Source organism: Monodelphis domestica, chromosome 5, assembly GCF_027887165.1.
Source record: "Monodelphis domestica isolate mMonDom1 chromosome 5, mMonDom1.pri, whole genome shotgun sequence".
Lineage (NCBI taxonomy): Eukaryota > Metazoa > Chordata > Mammalia > Didelphimorphia > Didelphidae > Monodelphis > Monodelphis domestica.
This window is the reverse complement of record NC_077231.1, coordinates 283,753,996-283,779,841: the sequence shown is the minus strand read 5'-3', so window position 1 is coordinate 283,779,841 and position 25,846 is coordinate 283,753,996. Positions and strand designations below refer to the sequence as shown.

Sequence of the window (25,846 nt, the reverse complement as noted above, 5' to 3'; positions counted from 1 at the left end):
GTGGCACCATAATGCACAAAGTGCTGGGCCTGGAGTCAGAAAAATCTGAGTTTAAATCAGGCCTCAGACACCAGCTGTGTGACCCTGGGTGAGTCACTTAAAAACCTGAACAACCAGAAGAATACTAACAATTAGAAGGATCAAGGCAGGCTTCGAGGAAGAGATGACTTCCACAGCTTCAGAGTCATAAGCCCTACATTCATTATCCTCTGATGCTTCCTGCCTTGGGTAAGTCACTTCATTTCCTTGGGCCTCAGTTTCCTCATCTTGTAGAAGGAGAGGGAATGTTGGACTAGATGGCCTCTGAGGTCCCTTCCAACTAGAGATCTATGAACCCTATAACTTTATTGTGGTTGTTAAGCCTTTTTTCAGTTGTGCCCAACTCTTCGTGGGCACATGAAAAAACCCATCTGGGGTTTTATTAGCCTATATTGCTTGGAGTGGTTGACCATTTTCTTCTCCAGCTCATTTTACAGATGAGGAAATTGTGGCAAATAGGTCAGTGACTTGTCCAGGGTCATACAGCTAGGAAGTGTGTAAGACTTAATTTGAAGAAAAATCTTCTGACTCCAGGCCTGGCTACAGATACCCCAAGGACATTATTATCTTGGGACTAACAAAAGAGCTCTTGTTTTCTCTGGGTTCTTGAAGTCTCTCTTTGCCATCACATTGCCAGCTTGGGCCGGTCCTACAAGGCTAGAAGAGTTTTGGATCGTGGGCTGATAATGAACTATTGTCTGAGGGCTATGCTAGCCAAGGCTGAAGAGGCTTCCCCAGGGGCCTGAGCACCAGCTGAACAATTTCTTTTGGTCACAGGGGTTCCATCTTGCCTGTATCCAATATCCACATAGATGAAGCCGTGGGTCATTGAAGTACTGAAGGATAATTTAACTGTGGCCAAGTCTTGATTTTTCAAAAATGACCTAGTTTGTGGTTTATTTCAAGTTAGCTACTGGCAGAGTTATTTACTTGCTAAAGAGGCCCCATTTCCTTCCATTATCCTACGTATAGCTGGTTTGTCCTCTTTGTTATACATCTACCTTTTTTCAGGTCTCTGTCTTTTTTTCTTTTTCTTTTCAGTTCTGCATCTGTCAGTTTATCTACAGATCTCTGTCATCTCTCCATCCATCCATCCATCCATCCATCCATCTATCTATCTATCCATCTATAGTTTTTCCATCCATCCATCCATGTATGTATATATCTATCCATTTATCTATAGTTTTCCATCCTTCTGTCCATCCATCTATCCATCCATCTCTCCATTCATCCATCTATCTGTCTATGTATCTATCTCTCTGTTGCTGTCTACCTATCTATCTATCTATCTATCTATCTATCTATCTATCTATCCATCCATCCATCCATCTATCCATCCATCTCTCCATTCATCCATCTATCTGTCTATGTATCTATCTCTCTGTTGCTGTCTACCTATCTCTATCTATCTATCTATCTATCCATCCATCCATCCATCCATCCATCCATCCATCCATCCATCTATCTAATATTCTTTCCACTTGGGCTGAGGAAATGGAATGTGTAGACCTAGAAATGGAATGGGCGTCCGTGATAGTACTTCCTTGCCTCTTTAGAAATACTTACATAAATATTTTGAAGGAGGAGAGTGTAGCTGTGGGTGGATTCCTAGACTTTTTGTTCCCGCTCCTGAAATGAGGGGTGCTAAGGGTGGGGAGAGGGAGTGGTCCTGATGTCCCAGGCTTGGGCCCCGTGCTGATCTCTTTACAAATATTGTCTCTTCCTGATGCCAAGTAGGAGCTGTCATTATCATCCCCACGTCGCAGATGAGGGCACTGAGTCAACCAGGTCTGGGTCACCCTGAGTCACCCAGCTTGATCTTGACTCCAGGCCGGCCACTCTAGTCATTGTGTCTCTAAGCTGCACTCATCAGGCAAGGAGGAGTTTTTGTTGTTTTTCTGTTTTGTTTTGAAAAATGTGGACGGACCAGACCCTGCTGGTTGCTGAGCTGAATCCAAGGAGCATTAGAAGTAGTGTTTATGTAGTGCTGGTCATCGTGGAGCATGGACTTAACCAGGGGCTGTGGCCTTGGTAACTCTATTTGGTCTAATTAATTTCCTTCCTAATCCTGTGGACTTCATTTTATGCATGTAAAAACATTGTTCTCAGAAGGTGTCCAGGGGCTTCCCTAGACTCTCTTCAAAGGGTCTGTGACAGGACAAGGTTAGGAAGTTCTGCATTAAAGGGACTTGTTGGGGTGCTGAAGTAGAATAATGCCCAAAGTGGGGACAGAGGATCCCTGGAGCAAAAGATGACGTTGCAGACTCGTCTGACTTGTTGAGCTGCTCTGCTTTAGTGATTAGGCAAGTGGAGTCCTCCGCTGGGCCTCCACCAGCACAGATGCTGTCATGCAGCTTAAAATAGGCAGCTGGCCCTTACTTCCTCCTGGACCTGCCCAGGGCCTCTGAGGGCAGGCCGGCCTGAATGGCGGACCTCAGGCTGTGGGCTCTGAACAACTCGGGGGGGAAGGAAGGGAAAAGAAGCAGTGTTCCATCCCAGGCTGTGGCTTTGGGCATTTCAGAACCATAAGGAAGAGCCTGTCCTGGGCTCCTGGCTTACCTAGGCTCTGGGCTCCACTGGCCAGAGGAAGTCTGCCGGTTAGTATGCTTCCAAAGGAATATGGGGGGCGGCCAGGGGGTAGGAGATTGAGGGGAGAATCTGGGGAGCCCCCTTTGTCATCAGAACGTCTCACCCTCTTTGAAGCCAGAGGCCTGGTTTGTGCCTTCCCGGGTGAAGATGATGCACCAAAACAGGATTAGGAAACTTTTTTTCAGCTGGGAAGGAGTCAGTGGAAGCCAGGAACGGGGCCGTGTCCTAGCACGCCCCTCGCTTCCCGGCCTTACACCGGCTCAGCCTGTTGGCATGGCCTGTGGCCAGCAGCCAGGCTGTGAGGGGGAGCAAACGGCTGAGACGTCGATGTCCCGAGGAGGACTTGGGCCCCACATGAGTGTTCCTGCCGATGTGCTGGGGTGCTGGGCTGTTGTCAGGGTGTAACTGCTTCCTTCCTCCCAATGTCCAGATGCCCTGAAGCAGTGCGGCCTCTGCCCCGAGAACACCGGCAGCCAGAATGCACTGTGGATCCTGTTGCTGACTGGGGGGCACGTGGGGCGCCTGGGCAGACCTCCTGCTCACCATGGCATCGGGTGCTGAGAGCCAGCTGCAGAGGATTATCAAAGACTTGCAAGGTAAAGCTGCGTCTTTGGGGGGCTCGGGGGGGACACCGGCCTGCCCTGGACCTTTGCCCTGGGAGGAGTTGGCCACCTGGGCTGTGGCGTGTCCCGGCACGAGCACGTTCCGCTCAGACTGCGGCTCCCCCAGGCCAAAGTCAGCGTGCAGGCAGAGCCACGACCTCTGGGAGACAGGACTCACTTCGGTCTTTCTCTGTGGACTCCAAGGAAAGGGATGCGCTCCGTTCTGCTTAAGATGGAGGCGCTTCCACACCGGAGCGGACAGGCTGATTTTTGAAGGAACTCTGCCAAGCTCTAAGCAAGAGAGGCGGGACACCGAACTATCCTGAATGCCGGCAGACCAGATTTGGAGTGGAATCGCTGGGATCCTGTTTCTCCGCGACCTTTCTGGGCTGGGCCATCCCTGGCAAACCTCCCGTCTTAGAATCAGTACTCTGAACTGGGCACAGAAGAGTGGGGTGAAGGGGCTTGCCCGGGATCACACTGCTAAGAAGTGTCTGAGGCCAGGTTGGAATGCAGGACTTCTGGTCTCTAGGCCTGGCTCTATCCACTGAGCCACCCAGCTGCCCTCAAGTCCTAGTTCTTGAGTCTTAATTCCCTCATCGGTAAAATGGGGAAAATGCTGGTATCCCCTACATCATAGGGTGACTATAAGGAAATGTTTTTGTCCAAACTCAAATCCTCTGGAATGTTCGTTCTCTAATGAACAAACTTCCTTTCATCTTAAGTGTCTTCCTTGTCATTCCTTCTGTCCTGGTACTGCCTGAGACCTCGGCTCTCGCCACCATTTCCATGACTGGCTACACTTCCTTCCGTATCGGCTGTCCCTTGACTCACCTACCTGGGTGGGAGCGCTGAAATGCCCCTGGGTCCCCACAGCCATCTTTGGGCCTTCTCTCCATCCCCTCCACCCAGCAGCCTTTCTTCTTGGATCGGTGATGTCCAGACTCAAGGAGCCAGCGTCTGTGGGAGCCGGGGCCATTTCCCCGGTGCAAGTCCAGTGGCCAGCTCACAGGCTCTTCACCATCACTCCCACCGCACACCAGGGGATGCCGATGACTCCCCAGGGTTCCCCGCTGCAGCAGAGCCCATCATCTGGCTCCCACCAGGGCTCCCAAGTGTCCTGCTCCCTGTTGCTCACAAACTCTAAAATTCCTCTGTCAGGTCACGGGCTTTTATCTCCTCCCTGACCTCCTGGACCTCCACACGCGTGCCCTTCCCCTGTCCTCTTCCCCTGTCCTTGTTCTCTCCTTCACCCTCGGTGGCTTGGTGTCTGATTGTGATGTCCTGGATGCTAACAGGGACCTGGCGATTGCCAGATTCCATGGCCTTTTCTCTGGCCTCCTCCTTGGCCTCTCTGCAGCCTTTGATGCTGTTTGTCATTATCTTTGAACACTCGTTCCTTTGTGGGTTTCTGTCCCTGTATCCCCCCGGTTCTCCCCCTCCCTACCTAGATGATCAATCCTTCCCAGACCCCCATCCAGTTCTGAATCTAAGCCCTGCTCCTTCACCCTGGGTGCCCTATTCTGGACCCTCTTCCTGTTTCCCTTTATGCCTAGAATTCTTAAGCTGAGGTCCTCAAGCTTGTTTTCAGTTTTTTTCAATAATTCTACTTCAGCATAATTGGTTTCCTTTATATTGGCATGTGAATTTAAAAATGTTATTCTTAGAAGAGATTTATAAACTTCAGCCAATGGCCACAGATGCCCATGGCTCAAAGAAAGGTTAAAGAACACCTCTGTCCCTGCCCCTGTCCCCTTCGGTGCTCCCCTCCATGACCATCGGTTCTGTCATCACCTCTGGGCAGGTATTTCTAGCTGTCTGTCCAGTCCTTGTCCTTTCCTGACTTCCAGCCCACATCACAATGGCCTCGCACACATCTAGAACTCAGCATCCCTTTGGCCTCTCCACCTCATCACGTCCTTCTCCCCCTTCTGAGCTTTGCCAGCATCAGTGAGGCCATCGTGCCCTCTCCAGGGCCTCCTTCTCAGTGCCTGTCTCCCTGAACAAAGGCCCTGGCTTCCAAGCCTTTTGCTAGACTGATTTTCCTGAAGCCCTAGTCTGACTCTGAAAACTGAGCTGGTCCCACGAGGCCTCCAGCACATACAGAATGGCCTCTGTGGGGCATCCAGAGTTCTTTGCTCCCCAGCCCACCTTTCTAGACTCCTCACACTGACTCGGCCTCCATCTCCTGTCTCTGCTCAAGAGGTACCTCTGCCTCCTGCGTGTGCCGGGCTCTTCCCCCTCATCCTGCCTTCCTTCAGGACCCAGCCTCAAGCACCATCTCCTCCAGGAGGCCTGTCTAGCCCTCCCACTCGTGATGACCTTCTCTCTACTTTGGATGCACTGGTGTGCTCCTCACTGTTTGCATGTGGCGCCCCCATCTTGGGATGTCTGTTTCTTGACTCCGGGTCTTGTTTGGCCTCTTTGGAGTGCCCAGAGCTCAGCCTGGTGCCTGGCACTTAGGAAACACCGACTTTTTGGAATCATCCTCCTTTTCCCAGCCAACATGTCCTGCAGGACTCACCAAACTACTGCAGGATATGAGCCAGGAGCGCCATCTTTCCTCATCTTTCCTTTCTAGCAGCCTTTTTGCCAGGGTGGCTCTCTGCCCTCTCGTCTCCCTCTGCTTGGTGGTCTCAACACACTGTGAAGATGGATCTGGTTCTAGGTCACTGCAACACAGTTCTGTCCACCACTAGAAAGAAAGGTCAGACTCCATTTCTGCATTCGTCCCAGAGAGCAGGGCCCTCCTTTATTCCATGTGGTGAATTTCAGAGAATTGAGGAGTTTTCCACCCTGCTAGTCACCTGAGCTTGTGACCAGATGACAAGGCTCAGTCACTGTTTATCTCGTTCCATTTTCTTTGCAGCAGGAACTTGTGTGGTCACCTTTCACACCACTGGACTCAAAGGCGATGGCCATTCTCTACTAGTCAGAAGGCTCAGCAGCTCAGAGATGGTGTCTACAAATGAGGAAGCCCTCATACAAGAGACCACAACTAGGTGGCTGAAGCCACAGTTGGGTTCATTATTGTTCCAGAGGTCAAAAAACCACATGCAAGGGAAAATATAACCAAGGACTTTTTTTAGGATTTCTTCAACCATTTCATGTTGCATATGGATGAAGCATATAGCTTATTGTCTCCATTTGATTTTTAAAAATTTATTATGGAAATGAAATAAAGTCTAAAGAATTTCAGTGCTATCTCCTATGCCTTACTCTGAAGCAGAAAAATGAAATAATATTTGTTAAAAGCAAAGATTCCTTTTCTTCTGGCCCAGTGTCCTATCTGTAGTAGACAATCTATATAATGTAATTGTGAAAGCCATCATATGATATAATATAGACAGGATGCCTTATTGTGATATTACCCTTGGTGAGAAGTTAAAATTACTGAGGTGTTCCTGTTCTGATTTTAATCACTTTAGTTTTGTCTAAGCAGAGGATGGGGTTTGATTTTATCAGGCATTCAGAAAAAGAAGATACATCATCCCAGGGGTCACTTGGACATCTCCCATTTCAGCCTTCTGGATAAGTATTTGTAGAAATGCCACCAGGAAAATAATGGTAGTTTCTGTGCCACATCTGGTGCAGAGGATGGAAAGGAGAGGAAGGCTCACTGGAGCATCAGTAACAGTTTCCATGTCTCTAGCACTTTGCTCACCACAGCCCAGTAGGGTGGGTAGGGTGCCATTTTGCCCAGAAGAAACAACATCCAAAAGAAGTAATGGTTTGTTCTCAATGCTAGCTGGTAGGTACCTGAGGGGTTATCTGAATCCCCAAGGCCTAGGCTCTATAGACTCTACCAGATGGGCAGATGAGAACAACTTGGTCACCACGGAAGCCCTAAGGTCATCCACTGTGGAATTGCTCATTTGCTATGAGAGGGGGGTAGGAGGAGGGGAAGGAAAGAACATGAATCATGCAACTATGGGGAAAATATTCTAAATTAATTGATAAAATAAAAGATAAAATAATTTTAAAAAATAAGGTCATCCACTGCATCCCAGACTGTTGCCAGTAGTCTCAAATTTTATCTTGCCACTAAACTTCAGTGATTCTGGAAGAGAAAGTAAAGCTGACCACTTTGTGCAGCTCTGCCTTACTTAAATCCAATTCATGCACAAGCCGAGACATTACTCCACATTGGCATTGGTCTTTCAAAAATGAAGGACAACCAACAATAACAATGATAAAGAAAAGCTATGATTATACAAAGTCTGACTAAAAGGTTCTATTTCCTTTTTTTATGTAACAGATTTTCAATTTATTTTACCATAATTATTAGTTACTCTTCACACCTGTCCATGGCCTTCCATCAACCTCCTTCAGATCACCTGTTCTGGTTTGTTGTTTTAAAGATGCTGTGATCGAACTCAGCAAGGAATTTAAGGATATCGGGGAGCCAATTACAGACGACAGTGCCAACTTACACAAATTTTCCTACAAACTTGAGTATCTTTTACAGGTCAGTAATACATGGGCTCAGTTCCCTTCTTGTCTATTGGTCCTACCTAAGGATCATCGGTTCCCTTCCTGAATAGTAATAAAGTTCACCAATGGTCATTTAAAATTTACATTGTTAAGCCCAAGTGCCCTTTATATTCATACCACTGTTCAGTGTTGAATAGGATGGCCTTTGGTATGTTCTTTGGAAGATTCCATGTGAATTTGAGATGTATTTAAACCCAAAGACATTTTTTTAGAGATTTTAGTCCTTGGAGTTTGAAAATGGGTTGAGGCCATTCATCACCAAAGATCCAAAACTTTATCGAGAAATGAGGGTCAAATGAGATTGTGTTCATGGAAGTACTACATAAACCTTATTGTCAGCTATAATTATTATTGTGTATCTTTCAGAGTTCCATTATATTCCCTACCACACTGGGTGGCTAAGGAGAGCAAATTGGAGAAATTACCAGCCAACATGTTTAAGTAGAATGATTTTCAGTGCCTTTTCATTGTGAAAATATGCCTGGCCATTTCCTTTTTTTTTTAAACCCTCCCCCGTGTTAGGAATTGATACTAAGTATTGGTTCCAAGGCAGAAGGGCAGTAAGGGCAGACCATTGGGGTTAAGTGACTTGCCCAGGGTTACACAGCTAGGAAGTGTCTGAGGCCACATTTGAACTCAGAATCTCCCATCTCTAGGCCTGGCACTCTACCCACTAAGCCACCCAGCTGCCTTCAATTTAGTAATTTCCTTTTAATTAAACCTATTTCAGATTTTAGATTTTAAGTCACTGGAAGAGAAGGGGGGGGGGAGAGAGAGAGAGTGTGAGTGTGTGTGTGTGTGTGTGTGTGATGGAAGAATGAGAAAACAAATTAATCACCTATAGTTTGAGTACTTAGTAGCAAGTCTCAATTATTTTCCTCCCTGAGCTGGGATATACTTTTAGTAAATGCTTTGATTTTCAATCCCTAAACCTATTGCTTTCATTTTTAAATATTCACAATTAATAAACATTTTGATGTGAGCTGATCTGCTCTACCCATAAAGATTTCCTCAGGAGGTGAAATTCATCTTTCCCTCTTACTGGTCTTTGGAGCCTGGTGGTGAAAAGCTGAGTTTGGATCTTCTCTTCTTTTTCCAATAAAGTTTGACCAGAAGGAGAAGGCCACTCTCCTAGGGAACAGGAAGGACTACTGGGATTACTTCTGTGACTGTCTAGCAAAGGTGAAAGGAGCCAATGATGGGATCCGCTTTGTTAAGTCTATTTCAGAGGTAAGTAGAGTTGATGAGCAGAGGATGCATGGTCTTCCGCTCTTCTCTCTCCGTTGGTTGTGCTGGAGGGCTTTGGGAAGAAGCTCTATAACTGTTCAGGCTTGACTTTTCCATTGAACCAACTTAGGAGAGTTGTTTTTTTTTAAGTAAACTCTTTTTATTCTCCCCAAAAAGGGAGAAAAGGGGTAAAGTATAAAGAAGTTGATTTCAGATTTATTTCATGTTTATTAATACTTATAAAAAAATGCTTAATTAAATTGACCATGTGGAGAAATGTCTTTTTTTAAATTCTAGGTTTTACAAAATCAAATAAAACAAGCATTTCCATATACAAAAAAAAAAGATGGGCTATAAATGAAATCACAGATCTCGTATATGTTTGGCATACTTTTATTCATAATAAATCCCATCCATATGTCCCCGTTCCTCCCCACCCTCCCTGCATCACAGAAGATATTGTCTGGGAGACTGACATGTTCATCCAAATTTAGTCTCTCATGTTCTTACCTTTTAGTTCACTCTGGAGATAACATTCACAATTTGTTCTTGCACTGTTCATTCTGTAGCGGGGTATAATATTCTCTTTTACTCATTCCATTGTTCATTAGCCAATGTAGTTCTTCCCAAGCTTTTTTTTTTTTAATTAGCCTCCTCGTTGCTTCTTATGACACGATAGTATTCTGTCACAGTTATATGCCACAATTTGTTCAGCCATTTTCCAATTCATGGGCTTCCCCTCAATTTCAAATTCTTTGCCACCACAAAGAGAGCTGCTATGAATATTTTGGAGCATATGGGTTCTTTTCCTTTTATCCCTGAACTCCTTGGGAAGCAGACCCAACAATGGTATTGCTAGGTCTAAACCCAGTTTTATAACTCTCTTGGGTATAATTCCAAATGGTTCTCCAAAATGATTGGATCAGTTCATAGTTCCACCAACAGTGTATTAGTGTCCCCATTTTTCCACATTTCCTCCAACATTTTGGTTGGAGGAACTCCCAAGATTTTGCCCTTTTGTCATTTTAACCAGTCTGAGGAATGTGAGATGATTTCTCAGAACTGTTTTGTTTTGCATAGTGATTTAAAGCATTTTTTCATATTCCTACATTTAGCTTTGATGTCTTCTTCTGAAAATTGTCTTCATATCTTTTGCCCATTTTTGGAGGATGACTCTTGTGAATTTGACAAAGTTCACTATACATTTTAGATATGAGATCTCTATCTGAGAGACTCTCTATAAAAATTTTCCCCAATTTTCTACTTTCCTTTTCATCTTGTCAGTATTTTTTCTTCGTTTGAAAACTTTTCAATTTAATATACCCCAAATTATCCATTTTACATTTCACAGTGCTCTCCATCTCTTATTGACTCATAAATTCCTCTCCTATCACAAATATGATAGATAATATGTTCTCTGTTCTTCTAACTTACCTACAATATTTCCGTTTATTTCTAGATCATATATACATTTTGATCTTATCTTAGTGAATGGTGCAAAATTTTGTTCTATACCTAGTTTCTGGCAAACTAGTCTCCTGTTACCCCAGCCATGTTTACCAAATAATTATTTCTTATCTCAAAAAGCTGGATCTATGCTTTTGTCAAATGCAAAGTTACCATAATTTTTTAACTGCTGTTTGTCTGTGTTTTTCCACTACTCTACCTTTCTATTTCTTAGTCATTGCTAGATAGCTTTGATAATTACTGATACAGTTTAAAGTCTGGTACTGCTAGGTCTCTTTCCTTACCTTTTTGTCCCCCTCTAATTTTTTTTTATATTCTTAATCTTTTGTTTTTCCAAATAAATTTTATTATTTTTCCTAACTCAAAATATATTTTTTATCATTTAATTGGGATGGCATTAAAGAAATAGATAGTTTAGGTAGGATTGTCATTTTAATTTTTGGCTCTGCCCATCTAGGAACAATTAATATTTCTTTAATTTTTTAGATCTGACTTATTTGTGTTAAAAGTGTTCATGTAGCTCCTAGGTTTTGCCAGATATACTAACAAATATTTTATTCTATCTCTGTGGTTATTTAAATGGAGGGTCTCTTTCTATCTCTTCTTGCAGAACTTTGTTATTAATATATAAATGCTAATGATTTTGTGGGTTTATTTTCTATTTTGCTACTTTGCTAAAATTATTGATGGTTTCAACTAACTTTTTAGTTGAATCTCTAGGGTTTTTCACAAATACCATCATGTTGCCTATTCTGATTCCATAAGTTTCTTTTTCTTCTTATTGCTATTAGTATTTCTAATACTATGTTAAATACTGTTGGTAATTATGAACCTCCTTGTTTTGTTCCTAATCATTTTAGGAAAGCTTCTAGCTTCTCCCCATTACAAATACTACTTGCTGATGGCTTTAAGTTGTTTTGTTTCATTTAAAGAAAAGATCAATTTATACCTATGCTTTCCAGTGTTTTTAATAGGAATGAGTGTTGTATTTTTGTCAAAGATTTGTTATGCTGATACAATCATATGGTTTTAATTTCTTTTGTTATTGATATCATCAGCTATGTTGATATTTTTACTTATATTAAACTGTACCTGCATTCCTGGTATAAATCCTGTTTGGTCACAATCTTTGTGACATATTGTTGTAATCGCTTAACTAGTATTTTTTATAGGATTTTTGCATCTATATTCATTAATGAGATTGGCCTATAATTTACTTTTTGTGTTTTTGTACTTCCTGGTTTAGATAGATTCATATTTGTTTTCTAAAGCGAGTTTAACAAATCTCTTTCTTAATTTATTTTTAAATATTTTTCCATGTTAACATGATTCATTTCCTTTACCTTCCCTCTTCCCTCCCCCCTCCCAGAGCTGAAAAGCAGTTCCACTGGGTTGTACAAATGTTGTCACTTGATACTTATTTCCATATTCATTTTTGTTAATGAGAAATTTTTTTAAGGCCTAAACTCAAAATCACATCCCCACGTATACATGTGATAAGTGATGCCATATGTTTTGCTTTTGCATTTCTACTCTTTCTCTCAATGTGGATAGCATTCTTTCCTATAAGTCCTTAAAGGAGTGTCCAGGCTTGTTGCATTGCTACTAGTAACAAACTCCATTACATTGTATTGTTCCACAATGTTTTACTTTCTGTGTACAGTGTTCTGGTTCTGCTCATTTCACTCTGCATCAGTTCATTCAGGTTCTACCAGTTCATATTGAATTCCTCCAGATCATCAATCCTTTCAGCACAATAGTATTCCATCACCATCAGATACCACAATTTGTTCAGCTATTTCCCAATCAAGGGACACCCTCTCATTTTCCAATTTTTTGCCACTATAAATATTTGCATGGCTATAAATATTTTTGTGCAAGTATTTTCCTTTATTATCTCATTGGGGTGCAAATCCAGCAGTGGTATAGCTGGTTCAAAGGGCAGTTAGTCTCTAAAGCCCTTTGGACATAATTCCAAATTGCCATCCAGAACGGCTGAATTAATTCACAACTCCTCCAGCAGTGTATTAATGTCCCAATTTTGCCACATCCCCTCCACCATTTATTATTTTCCTTTACTGTCAAATTGGCCAATCAGCATTGTTTTGATTTGCATTTCTCTAATTATGAGAGATTTAGAACACTTTTCCATATGCTTATTGATAGTTTTGATTTCTTTATCTGAAAACTGTCGATTCCTGCCCGTTGACCATTTGTCAATTGGAGAATGGTAAATTTTTTTCCAATGTTTTTATGCCCTAGTATGTGATCAGTTTTTGTGAATGTACCATGTGCTGCTAAAACAAAGGTATTTTCCTTTTTGTCCCTATTTTTCTCCATATATCTATTAACTCTAATTTTTCCGAGTTTTCATTCACATCTCTTCTTTCTTATTTATTTTTTTGTTTGATTTCTCTATATCTAATAGAGGAAGGTTGAGTTCTCCCACTAGTATAGTTTCACTGTCTATTTCCTCCTTAAGTTCCAATAGTTTCTCCTTTAAAAAGCTGAATGCTATACCATCTGTTGCATACATGTTGAGTACTACTATTCATTGTCTATACTGCCTTTTATCAGGATGTAGTTACCTTCCTTATTTCTTTTAATAAGATCTATTTTTACTTTGGCTTTGTCAGATATCATTATTGCAACTCCTGCCTTCTTTTTCTCAGTTGATGCCCAATAAATTCTGCTCCAGCCTCTAACCTTTACCTTGTGTGTGTATACTGTTACAAGGGAATCACTTTAAAAGACTGATATATATTAATTTAAGGTCGCCAAGGAATCAGCTATGTAATTCCTAATTGAAAAACTCAAGTCAGCCGTCAGCCTTTTTTGGAATTTAATTACAATAGGAGCAAGAAAGGAATTAGATATATATAGAGAGAGAGAAAGGGGAGAGAAGGGAATAGGGCTTAAATACCCCTTCTGTTTAGGCTGGGCCAAAAGGCCCAAGCCCTTAGATAGCTGGGGCAAAGAAAAAAGATCAGTCCCTATTACTCACGTGTTCTAAATGGAGAAACAGTCTCAGAGGCCCCCACCTTCAGCTTCCTTCCGAGCAAGCTCCCTCAGCCCAGGCACCACACCGACCAAAAAAAACTCAACCTCCTCCTCGAGTCTCCAGACCCTCCTATCTTTAAGGACACCATCCAAGTTGCCTCCCCTCAGTCCTCACATCTACCAATCACTCTTCATCAATTTCCCTGTCAATGGAGGCTCTCGCTTAACCCAGGACCGCCCAGAGGCTTTGCACATGTCTGTTGAAGGTCATATTTTCAAATGATTAAATCTTTGCTCCTTTGCTACAGCCCTTTCTAAATCCTGTTAACCTGAGTAGGGTAGAGATTGGAATAATTAAATTTTGATCTAGGCTGCAGCCCTTACTCAATCCTGTTAGGACTGAATAGGGTGGAGATTGATTCCAAGTATCTCCATTGTATCAATTCTAAAATCAATCATGACTCAAAGAAATTCCTGTTCTATGCTTAAGCATAAGTCAGAGTCCTTTCCATTGTTCAGCAAAAGGTTTCTGTCCTAAAGTAATCTTAAGAAGGGAGGAGGAGGAACCTCCCATGCCCATGGGGTTCCCATTCCAGTAGACTATCAGTAAGAAATTTTCCAAGTATGAAATATCCCAATGGTGAAATTTCCAACATTTATAAGTCTAAGGAATTTTGAGGTTTACAATCCCCCCTGATGATCATTGGGAGACTAGTCTCCCCATTGATCATTTAACATAATCATTTTGTAGTTCTAAATTCACTTCTAACTAAAGATATACACAATATTCAATTTTCTAAGAGAAATTAGAATAGTGAGAGAGGAAATAGAAAAGAAAAGAAAAGAAAGCAAAACCAATGTTTGCTAGGCGCATTGACAGAAAGCCAAATTAGGGGCAGTCCCTTTTGGCATAAATGTTACAATAAATGTTCAATCAAAAGTTCAGTCCAATCAATCACATCCAAAGTTCATTCTTGATCTTCTTGATGAAGTGTAGGTTTTCGGCATCTTTCTGCAACAGTTCATTCTCTGGATATAAAAGTTTCAAGCTTCTTTCTTGAAGATCTTTTCTCGAACAAAATCAAAATCTTTAAAAATTTTTTTATAACAGTAAAATCTTAAACAAAAGTCTTGGATTTTTATAAAAATACAATCTCAAACAAAAAAATTCAAAAATTCTTAGATTTTAAATTAAAATACAATCCCCCCTGAAGTAAGTATTTTAAAAAATATATCAAGTTTAGCTCAGAATGCAATGTTCAGTTATGGGGGTATATGTGTCAATTATCAAAAGAATAGAAAAATAATCAAAAACATAAGAAAAATTCAAAATAGACCTTGTATAGGTCCAATTTAAAGTAATTTCTATCCCACAAGTATGTAGGACAGAATGCAGTAATATTTCACTTAGCCATTTGTAGCCAAGACTACAGGAAGTTGCCATAATATAAGAAGAAAAGAATTAGAATTCTATTTTGATGGGGAAATGTCATTCCCTTGTCTGATCTTTTTCCTTCAGAGATATAGGGAGCCAGCATGATAGTCAAGCTTTGTACTTGTTTGAGTATTTCGAAAAGAGTGTAGATACAAGGAAGTCCTACGACTTAAACATAAGTTAAGCGTCGCAACCTCAAGTCTCACTTTAATATTTCTTGTGTGCTCTATTGGCACTATTCAGGTTTAGTCTGTGCTCCTTGTTTTTATCCCTTTTCCTGGAATCAGACACAAACATTAATCACAGTCCTATAATATTTTATCAATAAATGGCAGGTTCCCATAGTTTAAAGCTTTTAGGCATATATTGATATTATAGCAAGGGTATATATATTAACTTGTATTACTGCAGGGAAAAAATATTAATATTAATTATGTGTACCTTCAGTACAAAAATGAAAAAAATCAAATATTCTGATAAAAAAATAAAAGAAAAGAAATAAGAAAAAATAAGAAAAAAATCAGTAATTCAATATATTCTTGAAAGAAAAACAGCATCCATTTGTCTATGGATTATTATCTCCAATTCTTATGATAAGATAGAGTCACAATTTATATGATAGGATAGAGTCAATCAGTCTCAGCAGAAGATGCTTTCTTCACATGTGAGCAGTGAATCCAAGAGTCTCTTTCTCCAATCTTTATAGATGTTGGAGTAGTTAATAATATTTGGAATGGTCCTTCCCATGAAGGTTCAGTTGCTCCAGTTCGCTTGAAATTCTTGATATAAACTTTATCTCCTGGGTTCAGGTCATGCAGAGAAAAGTCTAATGGTCCAGCTTGTACTGCAGCTCCGGATTCATGAAGTTCACGTAGTTTGTGCTGTAACTCCTGTATATAGGAAGCAATAGTAATATCTCCCCCTAATAGCGATGTATAAGCCGGGGAGAAAGGCTTAGCCTGTATAGGCGGATGTCCAAAAAGCATCTCAAATGGTGAAATATGTAAGTCTCCTCTAGGCCTGCTTCTAAGATAAAATAGGGCCAGAGGGAGAATTTCAGGCCATTTTAAATGGGTCTCAGTGCATAATTTGCCAATCATAGTCTTAAGTTCTTTATTCATCCTTTCCACTTGGCCTGAGCTCTGGGGGTGATATGGAACATGGAATTTTGGAGTTATCCCCAAGCAAGAATATATTTGATTTAAGACAGAATCGGTAAAATGACTCCCTCTATCGGAGTCAATACGTGCTGGTAGGCCAAAACGAGGAATAATTTCTTTTAAAAGTATCTTTGCAACAAAATCTGCTGTGGCTCGGGTCGTAGGAAAGGCCATCTGGTTAGTTGATCTACAATTACTAGACAAAATTTATAACGTCCAGCTTTTGGCATTGTAATGAAATCTATCTGTAGGTGTTCAAAAGGTGTGTAAGCCAGAGGACGTCCCCCAAAGGCTTTTCCACGATATGCATGTTGGTTATATGCCTGGCAAATAGGGCAGGCTGAACATACTTTAGAGGCTACAGTAGTTATACCAGGGGCTATCCATACTCTCTTGACAGAGTCCACGATGCCCTGGGTGCCAAAATGACCATTTTTATGAATAGATTGGCAAATTTGGTTATAGAAACTTCTAGGGAGCAGGGGTTTTCCTTCAGGTGACACCCATACTCCATTAATTTGTTTTGCTTTAAATTTTTGTTTCCATTTTTCCACTTCCTTTTCATTATAGGAGAGTGATAAATTTAAATTATCAGTGGTTGTTAATGTTAAAATTAATCCAGGTCCTTCTATGGCTGCTAGTTTTGCAGCGGCATCTGCTCGGTCATTTCCTCTAGAGACAGGGTCAGAGCCACCTGTATGGGCAGAGCAATGAACTACAGTTAGGGCTTTAGGCAGTTTGAGAGCAGAAAGAACTTCATTAATAATTTCTGCATTAGCTATGGATTTTCCAGCTGAGGTTAAAAATCCTCTTTGGAGCCATAGCATCCCGACTGAGGGACAAATGCCGAAAGCATATCTAGAATCTGTATAAATTGTTGCCTTTTTATCCTTGGCAATTATACAAGCTTGTTTTAGAGCTATGAGTTCTGCTCCTTGAGCGCTAATGTTAGAAGGTAGTGAAGCTGACCATTCAGTGGCAAATTCTGAGACTACGGCAGCTCCAGTGTAACGTATGCCATCCCTCATAAAAGAGGAACCATCGGTAAATAAAATCAGATCTGCATTGTCTAAGGGAGTGTCCAAGAGATTATCTCGAGGCTTTTCTGCCATGGACACTAATATTTCACAGTTATGTAGTGGTTCTCCTGAAGTAGGTAAATCTGGAAGCAAGGTGGCAGGGTTTAGAGTTGAACAGCGTTTCAAGGTAATATTTTCACTATTTAATAAGGTTATTTCATACCTTGTAATTCTCTGATCCGAGAATGCCTGTGTTCTATGTTTTACCAATAATGCTTCAATCTCATGTGGGCACATTATTGTTAATGGACATCCCAATACTAAATCAACGGTTTTTGTTACTAGTAAGGCTGTAGCAGCTACTCCTCTAAGGCATGGTGGTGCTCCTGCTGCTACTGGGTCTAGTTGGGCAGAATAATAAGCAATTGGGCACTGAGAAGGTCCCAAAGTCTGAGTTAACACACCAGAGGCTACTCCTCTTCGCTCATGCACATATAAAGTAAATGGCTTGTTGTAATCTGGGATGCCTAGAGCAGGGGCAGACATGATAGCCTTTTTCAAATCTGATAGAGCTGACAAGTGTTCAGGCTCTAATTTGAGGGGTTCAGGAACCGAATCCTTTGTTAATGCTATAAGGGGTTTAGTGATTTCCCCATAGCAAGGAATCCATTGTCTACAAAACCCTGTTGCTCCTAAAATTGCTCTCAGCTGTTTCTTAGTGGTAGGAGCACTCAATTTTTGAATGTTCTCAATTCGTTTTGGAGAAATATAACGAGCACCCGCAGTCAAGATGAATCCCAAATATTCTACTTTTTGGAGACACCATTGAACTTTATCCTTAGAGATTTTATGTCCTCTTTTGTGCAATTCCAAAAGAAGGTGTTTGCTATCTTCTTGACATGTTTCTGCATCTGTTGAAGCCAAGAGTAGATCATCTACATATTTGATTAATTTGCTATTTTTAAATGTTATATTGTCTGTGTCTTGGCTCAGAATTTGCTCAAATAAGCTCGGACTTTCGACATAACCCTGTGGCAGCCGACACCAGGTATATTGTGAGCCCTTCCAGGTGAAAGCAAAAATATGTCTGGAGTTTTCATGTATTGGTATGGAAAAGAAAGCTGAACACAAGTCTACTACTGTAAAGTATGTAGCTGTGCTAGGAATAGATGAAATAATAGTATGTATGTTAGAAACTACGGAGTGTCTCTTTATAACGTGATTATTCACTGCCCTTAGATCCTGTACGAATCTATAGATGTGCTTGCCATCGGGTCCTTTATTTTGGTTTTTTAATTGGCAGGATGGGCGTGTTGTATTCAGATTTGCAAGGGATTATTATTCCCTGTTCTATTAATGAGTTAATAACTGGTGTAATACCCTCAATTGCCTCCTTTGAGAGGGGATACTGAGGGATAGAAGGAGGTGGGCTAGATTTAGTTTTTATCTGCACAGGAACAGCAGATTTAAGTAAGCCTACATCAGAAGAAGATGTGGCCCAAAGAGACTCCGGTATATCTTTAGGTATTTCAAAAATGGAAGGTTCTTTTGCCTCCTGGTTTTCCAAGAGAAGTACAGGGAGTAAATTTAAAGATTCCTCTGGTACTTCTAATGATAATGAGCCATCTGGGGAGCAGGTTATTGTGGCTCTGAGTTTGCATAGAAGGTCCCTCCCCAGCAAATTTAAAGGGGAGTCAGGCATCAAGAGGAAGGAGTGTTGTACCTCTAGGGGTCCTACAGACACCATTCTAGGAGGAAGTCCTCTTTGGGTTATTCCTGATACTCCCATTACATTCTCTGAGCCAATAGAATAACATTGTAAATCAGGTGTTCTCTTTAATACAGACCAGGAAGCTCCGGTGTCTAATAGACAATCATAATAGGTGTTACCCACCTTTAAGGTAACATGGGGTTCATTAGTATGGGGAGGGCAGTGGATAGGGACAACGGGTAGTAGGACATCAGGGTCTGGGAAATCAAAGGTTGTATCCTCTGATTCCTGTGCCCCAGCCCCCCCCGGGCACCATCATTGTGTTTGGGATATTCCTTGGGCACCCCCCTGAAGGGCACCTCTCTGAGGGTCATTAGTACCTCGAGTAATTTTTGGACGAGCGCCATTTCTCATATATTGTTGAGTATTATCATTAAAATTTTCTTCAATTTGAGCATTGTCATTAAATTCCCAATTCCTATTTCTATAATTCTGGTTTCTAAAGTTCTTATTTCTATATTCATTATAGTTATTTCCATAGTCATTATTATAATTTCTAGAATTCTGGTTTCTATAACCATTATCATAATTTCTATAGTTATTATTTCTAAAACCATTATTAAACTGTGTATTCCTTCCAAACATCTTAAGAAAGGTTCTACATTCCATCATTTTGTGGCCCTTCTTCTCACAGAAGTGGCAAGTAATGGATTGATAATTGGATTTCTGGAGAGGGGCAATTGTCGTTGGTTCATTATCATGCCCACTTTCTAATTTAGTTATCCTATCTATTACACATCTCATTTTTTTCTTCATTTCCTCCATGTCATCATTATTCTCTTTCTCCTTTTCTTCGTTTCCCTTAAAAACATATATAGCTGTTTTTCGCAATTCTTCGAGGTCCATATCTGACCATCTTGGGCATTGTGTTTTAAAATAATTTTTAATTACTTTGCAAGAATTGTTTACAAAGATTCTTCTAACTTGTCTTAAACTATTCCCTTATTTAAGTCCCAATCTAAGTATCTGTCCCCAAACTCGATAATTCTGTCCATAAATCTGGAGGGTGTTTCGTTTTCCTTTTGCTTAATTTTTTCCAGTTCCATCCACTTATCTGTACTGTCCGCACATTCCTTCATGGCCGTGAGGATGGCCTCTCTACAACGGTATAGTTGTAGATAGTCCTCAGGATTATTATAGTCCCATTCGGGATCCTGAGATGGCCAATGTGCTGCATTACACCCCCGGGTTTTGTTGACATGAGCAATTATTTTATTTTTTTCACGTTCACTTAAAAAAGCCTGTAGTAAGCTCTCAACGTCCTTGTAAGACGGATTATACTGAAAAAATATGTCTCCCATCTTTTTTGTTACTAGAAAAGGATCTTGTTCATATGTGGGGATATTTCGTGTAAATTCATTTATTTCTTGGGGAGTAAACGGTATCCTATGTCTTAAAGTCACCACGTCCCCATTTCGTCCTATTTCAGGTACTTCTCTTAGAGGAAACAGGCCTCTAGTTGAATTTTGCACCTGTGGGTCAGTTTGACAAGGACAGGTTTCTCTAGGAGGACAAGATCTCCCTTGCATTGGAATTTGGTTTTCTGTAGGAGAAGGAACATGAGAAGCTGGGATTGCAGGGGAAGGGTTTTGGGGATTAAATTCAGACAAGATTTGCACTACACGAGAGAAGCAGTCTGTTAACTGGGCTATAGGGAAGGTGTTTTCCATCTGTATTTCAGGGAAGGAAATTTCCTCATTCAAAGGTTCAGAAACAGGTCTGTTTCTGGTAGAGTGGTTGTTTGCCCATTGATCCTGTAAGAAACATTTTAGATCTTCTAATTGGGCTTGCATTTTATCCTCAATTTTTCCTATTTTATCTTCCATATCTCCCATTTTATCCTCAATATTTCCTATTTTATTCTCAATATTTCCTATTTTATCCTCAAGTTTTTCTATTTTATTCTCAATATTTCCTATTTTATCCTCAATTTTTTCTATTGTATCCTCAATTTTTTCTATTTTATCCTCAATATTTTCTATTTTATCCTCAATATTTTCTATTTTATCCTCAACATTTTCTATTTTATCCTCAATATTTTCTATTTTATCCTCATTTTGTTTTATTTTATCCTCATTTTGTTTTATTTTATCCTCATTTTGTTTTATTTTATCTTCAATATTTTTTATTTTTTCATCTCTAAATATAGTATTGAGGAGTACAAAAATGACAGTACCTATTAATATAAAAATTTGGAGGTATCCTTCATTCCTCAATGCCCCTACTTCTTCAGCTGCCATATAATTGTCAAAGAATGTAGTACTCATTTTTATATGTATATTTTGTAATTTCACAAAACACGTGGGGAGCAGGGCAAAGCAACAAACTTTCCACAGGTTTTTTTTTTTTTAATCCAGGAAGTTGTTCCTTAAGGGAAAGGATATTTAGAAACAGTTCTTCCAGCCAGGACTTTAGAGTCCTGTTGCTGAGATTTAAAACAGCTGTTTTCTGTCTATCAGAGTCACACAGCTGGGAAGTATCTGAGGTCCGATTTGAACCCAGGACCTTCTGTCTCTAGGCCTGGCTCTCAATCCGCTGAGCTACCCAGCTGTCCCTTAAGATTAAAGGGAAGAAAAAGAAAAAAACTGCTGATTCCAATTTAACTTAAGGAGAAAAGAGAAAAAGTTTTTTATACTCACGTGTTCTAGCAGCTGTGTCTTTAAGCCAAGTTTTTTGTTAAAAAGAAAAAGGACTAAGTGGTGAGACGGTATAGTAAAAAGGCAAGGAATTTCAAAAGTTTTATTGAGAGGATTCTTTAGACTCCCGTGTGGTCAGCCACAATGTTACAAGGGAATCACTTTAAAAGACTGATATATATTAATTTAAGGTCGCCAAGGAATCAGCTATGTAATTCCTAATTGAAAAACTCAAGTCAGCCGTCAGCCTTTTTTGGAGTTTAATTACAATAGGAGCAAGAAAGGAATTAGATATATATAGAGAGAGAGAAAGGGGAGAGAAGGGAATAGGGCTTAAATACCCCTTCTGTTTAGGCTGGGCCAAAAGGCCCAAGCCCTTAGATAGCTGGGGCAAAGAAAAAAGATCAGTCCCTATTACTCACGTGTTCTAAATGGAGAAACAGTCTCAGAGGCCCCCACCTTCAGCTTCCTTCCGAGCAAGCTCCCTCAGCCCAGGCACCACACCGACCAAAAAAAACTCAACCTCCTCCTCGAGTCTCCAGACCCTCCTATCTTTAAGGACACCATCCAAGTTGCCTCCCCTCAGTCCTCACATCTACCAATCACTCTTCATCAATTTCCCTGTCAATGGAGGCTCTCGCTTAACCCAGGACCGCCCAGAGGCTTTGCACATGTCTGTTGAAGGTCATATTTTCAAATGATTAAATCTTTGCTCCTTTGCTACAGCCCTTTCTAAATCCTGTTAACCTGAGTAGGGTAGAGATTGGAATAATTAAATTTTGATCTAGGCTGCAGCCCTTACTCAATCCTGTTAGGACTGAATAGGGTGGAGATTGATTCCAAGTATCTCCATTGTATCAATTCTAAAATCAATCATGACTCAAAGAAATTCCTGTTCTATGCTTAAGCATAAGTCAGAGTCCTTTCCATTGTTCAGCAAAAGGTTTCTGTCCTAAAGTAATCTTAAGAAGGGAGGAGGAGGAACCTCCCATGCCCATGGGGTTCCCATTCCAGTAGACTATCAGTAAGAAATTTTCCAAGTATGAAATATCCCAATGGTGAAATTTCCAACATTTATAAGTCTAAGGAATTTTGAGGTTTACAATACCTGCCTCGTGTCAGTTTCTTATAGACAACATATGGAAGGATTTTGGTTTCTAATCCACTCTGCTATTTGCTTCTGTTTTATGGGTGAGTTCATCACATTCACATTCAGAGTTATGATTACCTCCTGTGTATTCCCCAACATTTTGATTCCCTCTCCTAATCCTGCTCTTTCTTCTTTTACTTTTTCCTTCTACACCAATGTTTTGCTTTTCAGTTTCCCTTTTCCCCACCCTTATTTTACTTTCTTTCCCATTCCTTCCCTTTTTATTCCCCATTAATTTCTCCTTAAGATCTATTAGTCACACCCTTCCAACCTTTCCTTCCCTTTTAATACTCCCTGTCCCACCCCTCCCCCCCTTTGTTATTCTCTCTCAACTTTCCTGTAGGGTAAGATAGAATTCTATACCCCAATGGATCTTGCTGTTCTTTCCTCTCTTCCCTGATTCCACTGAGAGTAAGGTTTAAGTATTACCTATTACCATTCTCTTCCTCCCCTTCTTATAGTAGTATTCTCCACACACCCCAACCCCCCATGAGCCTTTTTATGTGGTATATTTTATCCTATTTTTCTTCTTCCTTCAAATTTTTCTTAGTACCATCCTTCTTTTTTTTGTCTCCTCAATTGTTTTTTTGCACATCATGTTGAAAAACTTAATACCAGATCCTCTACCTATGAATAATTCTTCTTTCTACTATGATAATGAATATAATTGTTTTTAAACCCTTACCTTCTGTCTTGGAATCAATACTGTGTATTGGTTCCAAGGCAGTTTCCAAGGCAGAATAGTGGTAAGGGCTAGGCAATTGGGGTTAAAGTGTCTGAGGCCAGATTTGAACCTACAACCTCCCATCTCTAGACTTGGCTTCCAATCCACTGAGCTACCCAACTTCCCCCAATAAACACAATTTTTAAGAGTTACAGATACCATTTTTCCATATAGGAATATAATCAATTCGACCTTACTGAAGCCCTTAAGATTTTTCCCCCTCTTTCTTGTTTAGCTTTTTATGGTTCTCTTGAATTTTGAATTTGGACATAAAATTTTCCATTTAGTTCTGGTCTTTTCTTCTGGAATGCTTGGAAATCTTCTATTTTGTTAAATGTCCATACTTTCTCCTGGAAGTATATACTCAGTTTTGCTGGGTAGGTGATCCTTTGCCCAATTCTCTTGCCCAATTCTCTTGCCCAATTCTCTTGCCTTCCTGGCTATCATATTCCAAGTCTTGTGGTCCTTTAGTGTAGAGGCTGCCAGACCTTGTGTAATCCTGATTAAGGCTCCATGATACCTGCATTGTCTCTTTCTGCCCGATTGTCATATTTTCTCCTTTGCCAGGAAGCTCTTGAATTTGGCAGCTAAATTCCTGGGGGTTGTCTTTTGGGGATGTAATGTGGGGGGTGATCTATGGGTTCTTTCAATATCTTTTTTGCCCTGTTGTTCAAGAATATCAGGACAGTTTTCTTGGATAATTTCTTGTAATGTGATGTCAAGGCTTTTATTTTGTTCCAGGCTTTCAGGTAGACCAATAATTCTCAATAGTCTCTCCTGGATATGTTTTCCAAGTCAGTTGTCTTTTCAATGAGATATTTCATGTTTCCTTCTCTTTTTTCTTTCTTTTGATCTTGCTTTATTAATTCTTTCTGTCTCATGAGATCATCAGCTTATACTTGCCCAATTCAAGTCTTTAATGAGTGATTTTCAGGTTTGATCTTTTGATTTTCCTTTTTGGTTTAGTCTATCCTCCATTTCATAGCCATCTCCAGCAGGTCAATTCTGGTCTCCATTGTGCTTATTACATCATTCAATTTCTGTGCCTCTTTTTCCATATGGGCAATTTTGTCTTTTAAGCTGTCATTTTCTTTTTGTATTACTTTCCACTTTTCCTATTTTTTTTCTATCTTTCTTACTTGGTTCTTGAACTTCTTTTTGAGTTCCTCAAGAGCTTGTGACCAATTTCCATTTTTTTTTCAGAAAGTTTGAATGTGTTTTCTTCTTTGTCACTCTCTGCTATTGCTTCTGTATTCTGCTCTTTTTCTCCATAGAAATTATCCAGGGCAAAGAGCTTTTTTTGCTACTACTTTCTTTTTGTCACCAGTGGGTTGAGATCCCTGCATGTGGATTGCTTTCTTATCTTCTGTCTTGCAGGGCTTTGCCTTGGTAGTATTTTCCCTTCCCAGTCAGAAACCCGAGTGAGGGCAGGTAATATGATGTTCTCTGTGTAGTGCAATTTAAAGTATTTTTCCCTGAGGTTGTCTTTCCAGTTCTTTCTGCCTCAGTTGTGGACAGCCTTGTTTTTCCCCAAACTCCATGCTCTGATACCCAGGCTCCACACTCTTTAGCCCTGAGTCTCAAGTCTTGCTGCCACGGCCTTGCACTACCCTCAGGGGTAAGTCTGTGGTCCTTTGAGTCAGCCTGAGAATTTAGAGATTGCCTGGCCCTCGCTCCAACTCTGGCATGGTATGTGGTGTGGTGGAGGAATGAACAGCTTGCCCTTTGATAAGTGCAGTTTTGCCCCTTTATAGCATGGGAATCTCCAAACACTGCCTACCTTTAGGGCTGTGTCCCAAGGGAGAGCCCCTTTGCTCATCTGATTTGATTTCTGTCCTTTTGAGACTCTTTGTAGTGATTGGTAGGAAGGAAATTCAGAAGGCTTCTGCCGCTAAGCTGCCATCTTAGCTCCACCTCTCTGGAATTCACTTGTAAAACCATCTGGTCCTGATGTTTTTTTTTTCCTTAGAAAGTTCTTTTATGGCTTGTTCAATTTATTTTTCTAAAATAGGTTTATTTAGATAGTCTTTCTTGATCCAATAGTCTAGGCAGTTTTATTTTTTTATAAGTGTTCTTCCATTTCTCTTACATTGTTGAATTTATTTTCATATAATTGAGTAAAATAACTCCAAATAATTCCTTTAATTTCATCTTTATTGGTGGTATATTCACCCTTTTTATATTTAATGCTAGTGATTTTGTTTTCTTTTTTTAAGATCATATTAGCCAGTGACTTATTAGTTTTGTTTATTTTTCATAATATCAACTCCTAAATTTTATTAATACAATAGTTTTCTTACATCCAGTTTTATTGATCTCACCTTTAATTTTTAGACTTTCTAATTTGGTGTTTGTTTCGGTGGTTTTAATTTGTTCCTTTTTATATTTTTTGAAGTTGCATTCCCAATTCATTGAACTTTTCTTTCTCTATTTTATTAGTATAAGTATTTAGAGATATAAATTTTCCTCTAATTACTGCTTTTGCTATGTCCCATAGGTTCTGATATGTTGTCTCATTACCATTATTCTTTTT

At 40.3% G+C, this 25,846-nt stretch overlaps 1 protein-coding gene across 2 annotated transcripts in view; it reads left to right on the top strand.

The window, feature by feature from the left end:
- The window catches only part of FYCO1 (FYVE and coiled-coil domain autophagy adaptor 1), a 107,876-nt gene that overhangs the window by 17,082 nt on the left and 64,948 nt on the right, over positions 1 to 25,846 (top strand). Inside the window, exons 1-4 of one of the 2 annotated variants that reach the window (XM_001379531.4) lie at positions 2,387 to 2,636; positions 3,059 to 3,224; positions 7,592 to 7,698; positions 8,829 to 8,954. In XM_001379531.4, the coding sequence (XP_001379568.1) occupies positions 3,173 to 3,224; positions 7,592 to 7,698; positions 8,829 to 8,954 (285 nt within the window). In that variant the 5' untranslated portion in view covers positions 2,387 to 2,636; positions 3,059 to 3,172. Of the gene's footprint in view, positions 1 to 2,386; positions 2,637 to 3,058; positions 3,225 to 7,591; positions 7,699 to 8,828; positions 8,955 to 25,846 lie in introns of those variants that run through there. The other variant, XM_007505070.3, reaches the window with a different exon arrangement.